Below are 7,139 nucleotides of genomic sequence, written 5' to 3'. Positions count from 1 at the left end.
TATTTGTCTTGATACTTCTTGAAACAAGGAGCATTAATAGGAAATCTGTATCACTACTAACAGGCCAAAGATAAGTACAGCTTTCAGCATTTGTAGATGGGGTGCTCAGAGATCTGGTTTAGTAGTGGACAGGTATGGTTGGACTCAATGATCAAAGGTCTTTTCCAACCAAATGATTCTATGATTTATAAATCAATACGAATGACAAGGATTTCTTTTGGTTTTCCAGACACGGATTGGATGTGAAAAAAAATTTAGAAGCTCTTTTGAAAGGAGTGACTGAATTCAAGATAGAAGACGGCAGTGTCCCCTCCCATCTACTCATCCATGGTGCATTAGCTTTTCCCATTGCTATGAATGACTCCCACCAGGCATTCCTTGCAGCTGCACACTATGGCAGGGGCCGTGTTGTGGTACTCACTCATGAAAACTTTTTTCAAGCATCAGCAATGAAAACCTTCATTCTCAATGCCATTGACTGGCTTGATGCTGGAAGGGGGGGAGAAGTTGGTGTTGCTAGTGATCTGCAGGACTTTTTCACTCTCCTGAGCAAGGAGAAGATCCCTTGCAAGCTAACAGATCTTGAGGAAAGCCTGAGTGTGTACTGCTGCAAAGCCTACAGTGATGAGGAGGTGGAGAAGATTCATGAGTTTGTTTCAACGGGTGGTGGTCTGCTGGTTGCAGGACAGGCATGGTCCTGGGCTGCAGAGAATGCTGAGGAGGATGCCATTGCTGAGTTCCCTGGGAACAAAATACTGCAAAAGTTTGGAGTTGGTATCTTAGGAGATAACATACTACCAACAAGTCAGCCAGTCTTAGATCCTGATGAGGTTATCTCACAGTACCATTTCCGCAAGGCATTCTCCCAATTTCAGCAAAACCTCGAGAAAAAAGAAGCTTTAAAGCCACCGTATTCCTCCTGGCTCAAGAAATTAGCACAGGACTCAAAAGTGTTCCTGAGGATTCCAGCTCAGACCTCCCTAACTATCTGGTCTGTTCAGGAGGAGATGGCTGAGCTAGTGCTTTCCCAGGGGGTTCCTGATGTCAGTGCTGACAGCCCCATCAAAGGCAACTCTGAGGAAATGGTTCTAATCAACATGGCTGCAGAGCTCTATGACAGCTTCCCTGATGTACAAAAACAATTACGTGCTTCCAACCAAAATCTTCCAGAAATGGCTACGTCCCCATCTGTAACTCTTCAGATTGATGGAAGAAATGAAGGTAGGGGATATATCTCTATTTCCTTCCTCAGCAGCACCCAAAGTGTGGAATGGATTCAAGCTGATCAGAGTAACCTAGAAATACAATAATGTCTCTGCTTCCTTCCTGCCCCAGCTTTCTTCTGGGATCGCATGCTCATCATGTAATCAGAAATACCTTGGTTTTATCCTGGATGCTGGCCTATTGATCATTTGATCTGTGGGGTATAGATTTGGTCAGACGGTGAATGAATTTTTTGTTTATGCAATAGGGCAGCAGTCCAGGCACATGGCCCATCAATGCTTCCAGAAGAAGTGATTTAACTTGTTGGTCAATGTGAAGTATCACTACTGCTCTTTGTTGAGTTCAGGTGCAATGACATGTCACCTGAAGATCTCACTGCATGAAGCTGTGTGTTTTGTCTTCCTTGAGGAGAGCTTCTATGGAAATAAAAAATCCCAGCCTGTTATGGGGAGTTTCCAGTTAGACATATAAAATCACAAGTCACTTTTGGATATTGTTGTGCATTCTTTTCAGAGACAAGTATCACTTCTGATGTTTGTTGTTGTTTGTTTTTGGTTTTGTTTTGGGGTTTTTTAATAAAATTTTACCAGAAAGGTCATCTTGATATCAAGTTTATCCAACTGAACTAACTTGTATGATGTGAGAATGGGGCAGGATTATCTCAATAGTTTAGTTGGAAATTTCCTTGCATTTTTCTCAGTTCCCTCGTAAATCACTAAGGATTCAAACTTTTCAAAAAAGGTTCAACATTAGCTGTGGGTCAGATGGGGAAGGATTCGGCACAAAGGTGAAAACTTCAGAAAACTAATTTATTAGAATTGAAGCAGCTGTTTAATTTTATCTGCAAATTGAAGACTATCGTATGACTTGTGTGTTTCTATCTTGATAATGCCTGTGGTTCTTTCTAAGGTCCAGAAGCATGGAGAAGCACCGGGCTCTATATTCCTCCCAGAAGACTAGCCACTCTGCATTTTCCTGCTTCTGCTATTGCAGCTAACTTGGAGGTGAACATTTGCCTTTGTTTCTCATTATAGTCAGAAGAACTTTCCTTGCTTCCATTCTCATATCTTTGAGGTTTGTCTTGGCCTTACTGAGACATGAATCACAAACAATTTCTCCCCAAGTTTCTCCTATCATAAACCTCTTTCTACACTTCTTGAGTTATACTCTCTCACTTCTGTCCTGAAAAAAAGACTGCCCTATGCTCTCTTACATAACGGTGTAATGGATACACCGTTAATTTTCATCTGCTCTATGCTGTGGCCATCTCATGTTGGTCTCATACCTCCTCTGTACCCTTCTCCATTCCCCTAGAGAAGGCAGAGGTCAAACAAGACAAATACCTGGGTTGGAAGGGACCTTTAAAGATCATCTAGTTACAACCCCCCTGCCATCTGCAGGCACCCCTTCCACTTGACCAGGTTGCTCAAAGCCTCATCCAGCCTGGCCTTAAACACTTCCAGGGAGGGGGCATCCACAACTTCCTTGGGCAACCTCTTCCAGTGTCTGACCACCCTCACAGTGAAGAACTTCTTCCTAATATCTCATCTAAACCTCCCCTCTTTCAGCTTAAAGCCATTTCCCCTTGTTCTGTCACTAACTGCCCTTATGAAAAGTCCTTCCCCAGCTTTCCTGGAGGCCCCCTTCAGGTATTGGAAGGCCTCTATAAGATCTCCCTGAAGCCTTCTCTTCTGCAGGCTGAACAGCCCCAACTCTCTCAGCCTGTCCTCATAGGAGAGGTGCTCCAGCCCTTGCATCATCCTGGTGGCCCTCCTCTGGATTTGTTCTAGCTGCTCCATGACTCTCTTGTGTTGGGGGCTCCAGAACTGGACGCAGTACTCCAGGTGGGGCCTTACAAGAGCAGAGTAGAGGGGCAGAATCACTTCCCTTGACCTGCTGGCCATGCTTCTCTTGATGCAGTCCAGGATACGGTTATTGGCCTTCTGGGCTGCAAGCGCACATTGCTGGCTCCAGAGCAATGGTAGATATGATGGGAGGTAAGGGTGCTAAAATTGGGGCCAACCAACTTTGAAATTTCTTCAAAACCAGTGAAATCTCTCCTATAGAACAGAGCTGTAGAAAGAGAACTCTCCTTTTGCAACTGATCAAGCATTTCCATTTTCTTCTTCATGGGGCTTAAGTCTGCCCTTGAATTCTTTCATGCTACTTTCATCTGATTGATGTCTGTGACAAAGTGAAGAATAATGTTCCATATGGCAGCATACTGTTGCCTCTCCTGACTGAGAGAAGATTGTTTTGTTGCCTGTGGTAGCTACAGAACACACCAAGTTTAGAGTGGAGCTGCTCAAGCCTGTCTGAGTTGCAGTGGTTTCAGTGACTGTTTTTCCCCATCAGGTGCAGATTGGCTGTCACACTGATGACCTCAGCTCTGCTGCAGAGCTCAAGCGACCTCCCTTGGTGGTGAAGAAGTTCAAAGTCAAAAAAACCACCGTGGAAGTCTCTAGCCTGTGGGGTGGCCTCATATATATCGTAGTGCCAAAGGAGAGCACATTCGGCCAAATATCAGTCACAATAAAAGAGGCTGTTCAGGCTCCGTTCTTCAGGCTGGGTAAGTGGTCCCAAAACCCAACTGTAGTCAGGTGAGTAAAGAAATATTTCTGTATTAATGGCTTGCCTATATTTTCCTTTTTTTTTTTTGTGGTCATGTGTGGAGAAGACCTCAGAATAAGTAATGCCTCAGGAAAGCCTTTGCATAAAGCTTCATGTGTCTCAGTGCAGAAAGTGGATTGATAGGACTTCCCTTTAGGAATTAATCTGTCCTTGTTCCCAGTATAAGCATGTCTGAGACACCTCTAAAGTGGTTTGATATTAAAGAGTGAATATCATCAACCCCTGAAACAACTGTAAACATGGGGTCACCAAAGATGACTGAACCCCTCACCAGAATCTCAGGATCTCCCCCTGATTCAGTAAAACCCACTCAACTCTAGATTAACTTATTGTTTCTGAAGCTATGCAGAGGGTTTGAGCTATGGTGATTCTCCTGTCTTCACCCTTAAAAATTTCTTATAAATTGTCTACCTTTTGTCCACTTGAATGCTGAATTAGGGGAAACTGACACCTCTGCCTGGCGGTCAACCATCCGTCGGTACCCAGCCCCCTGGGCTGAGCTGGCCACAGAGAACATCATCCTGACAGTACCAGCTGCTGATGTACACCACATGGACAACCCAGAGAGTCTGCTTTCCATCTGGAACAAGATGATGAATGCCATAGCTAGACTGGCAGCCATCCCAGCAACTTTTCCAAGGCCTGAGAGGATGGTGGCAGATGTCCAGATATCTCATGGCAAGTATAATAACTGGAATATTTTGTCTTTAACTGTGATGGATATTTGTAAGGGAAATGCACAAGGCAGCAACATTAACACAAAATCATGAAGATCCTCAAGTCAGCAGATTTGATCAAATCCCACCAAATTCAAGGAGACTGCTCATGAGAGTAAGAATCTTCTGTGAATGTCAAGAGGTTGTAGACACAAGTAACACATTCTTCTGCTAAATCTGAGGCTATCCCAAGGTAAAACACAGTGGAAGGAGAGGCTGGACACCAAATAACGTGGGTACTTGTGTCATGTTACTGTTATTACTGTGGGAGTGAGTTTATGATAATTGCAACAGAAAGAAGGGAAACACAGCTAGCTGTTTTAGGAAAGACAAGTAAGATATTGGATATTGGGAAAATCTTCACTGAAAGGGTTCTCAAGCATTGGAACGGGCTGCCCAGGGAGGTGATGGGGGTCCCCTTCCCTGGTGGGATTTAACAGCCGGGCAGATGAGGTGCTCAGGGACATGGTTTAGAGGTGGAATTGGCAGTGTTGGGTTTATGGTTGGACTTGGTGATCTTAAAGGTCTTTTCCAACTGCTACAATTCTATGAGTCCAGGATCTTGAAACTGAAATTAAGGCATGTAGCAGACACACAGGCAGCCTACTGTGTAATAAGACCTGATGTTAGCAGGCACAGGATCACTTAAATCAGTGGTGAAGTGAGGGTAGTGGGAAGGGGAAAAGTTTGTTTTAAACAGCATTTAAGAACCATGCCACTTAAAGACAATTCCCTAGGCCAGTGGAACTGAACAGCCTGGAGTCAGTTATGGGTGGTAAGGAGGTTCTTAAAGGCCAAATCTCACCATTATTTGCAATTAATCTTTCTTCAGGCATTGCACTTTTCTCAGTAGGATTGGTGAGTGCTTTCAGCTCTACTTGATTGCAAAACTAGAGGTGTTTTCTACCACTTGAACTGTTAAGTTCATCAGCTGCCCAGGCCACCACTCTGTCAGTAATCCACAGCTCTAGCAGCTTACCTCATGTGGTGTAGCTGCTATCAGTCAAGTGAGACTAACTCAAGAGAAGCTGACTCGGGTGTAAACAACTTGCCCTTCAATTACTAATAACTAATTAATTATTTTCACTAGTGAAATATAACCAAAATAAATAATAAGCCCCCTTTCAATACTTGAAGGGGGCTTACAAGAAAGATGGAGAGAAACTTTTAAGTAGGGTCTGTAGTGATAGGACAAGAGGCAATGGTTTTAAAATAAAGGAGGGTAGATTCAGACTAGATGTAAAGAAGAAATTTTTTATTATGAGGATGGTGAAACACTAGAAAACGTTGCCCAGAGAGGTTGCAGATGCTCCATCCCTGGAAACATTCAAGGTCAGGATGGACGGGGCTCTGAGCAACCTGATCTGGTTGACAATGTTCCTGCTCACTGCAAGGGGGTTGGACTAGATGGCCTTGAAAGGTCCATTCAACCCAAACCATTCCATGATAAATAGGTTCCATGCTACAATATGCTCCTCCAAGCATATCTTCATGTAAGGAGGATTTTCTTCTTCATTACATCTGGCCACATATGGCTCTGAATTTAACAATGAAGTTGTAATCTATCAGTGATTCTGCAACAGTTATATTTAGATTACATGTCAGTTGCTAATTTTTGTAACTGCTAACCCATCAAGCTCGACAAGGAACATGGGAGGATTACATTTTTCTAATTCGTTCTTACTATTACTACAGCTCTATTTGAAAATTCAGACTTGGGACACATAGGTAACATAATAATGAATAGCTCTGTATAGGGATAAAGGATGGGCAAGCAGTTCATCTGTCAGTGCACGTCAGAGAGCAGAGTCCATCCCTTTCCCTGCTTTGCTGTAGCTGTACTGACTCCAGAAGTCCAGTAAACCAACCATGGTGTGTGTATCACCTGGGCCAATCGGTAGGTTTTTTGCTGACACAAATGGCTGTTCTGCAGTAATTTTTACTGATGCACAGCAAGTACTGATTTCCAAATGCCAGAGTTTAAAATCCTCGGATGGCTACAACTGGAGGTGAACTTCCAGTCCTCTGCACAGATACTCACCATGTGACAGACAGCTCTGCTGGCCACACTGGTAGAACCAGTGAGAGAGCAACTGCAGTGTATTGAGGTCTGTCCAGGGGTGGATGAGGAGTAAGTTGAGAGTCTGTGGGTGAAAATTAAGGGGCAGGCTGGTGTGAGTGATACCGTCGTGGGTGTCTATTACAGGCCACCGGATCAGAGTGAGGAAGTTGACGAGACCTTCTTCAGGCAGCTGAGAGCAGCCTTGCAATCACAGGCCCTGGTTGTCATGGGGGATTTTAACTACCCTGCTGTTTGCTGGAGGGACTATTCAGCCAGCCACCCACAATCCAGGAGGTTCCTCCAGTGCATCGATGATAACTTCCTGATGCAAATGGTGGATGAACCAACCAGGAGAGGGGTGCTGCTGGATCTCATCCTCAGTAACAAGGAGGGTCTGGTTGAAGCAGTAAAGGTTGAGGACTGCCTGGGCTGCAGCGACCATGAGATGGTAAAGTTCAGGATCTCATGTGGCAGGAACAGATTTCCAAGCAGAATTGCAACCCTGG

General features: G+C 44.3%; 1 protein-coding gene across 1 annotated transcript; it reads left to right on the top strand.

Annotated features, from left to right (window-relative positions):
* Window positions 1–229: 229 nt before the first annotated feature.
* On the top strand, window positions 230–7,039 carry LOC104525943 (TRPM8 channel-associated factor homolog; the record flags this gene model as incomplete). The annotated part of the gene is made up of 5 exons (XM_010169240.1): window positions 230–1,221; window positions 2,134–2,228; window positions 3,580–3,793; window positions 4,294–4,537; window positions 6,778–7,039. Coding segments are annotated over 5 exons (1,807 nt in total), but the record flags the coding sequence as incomplete, so codon positions are not given.
* Window positions 7,040–7,139: the final 100 nt, after the last annotated feature.

This window comes from Antrostomus carolinensis, unplaced genomic scaffold, assembly GCF_000700745.2.
Source record: "Antrostomus carolinensis isolate BGI_N321 unplaced genomic scaffold, ASM70074v2 scaffold53725, whole genome shotgun sequence".
NCBI lineage: Eukaryota > Metazoa > Chordata > Aves > Caprimulgiformes > Caprimulgidae > Antrostomus > Antrostomus carolinensis.
The sequence above is the reverse complement of the archived record's forward strand: the minus strand, read 5'-3'. Positions and strand labels throughout refer to the sequence as shown.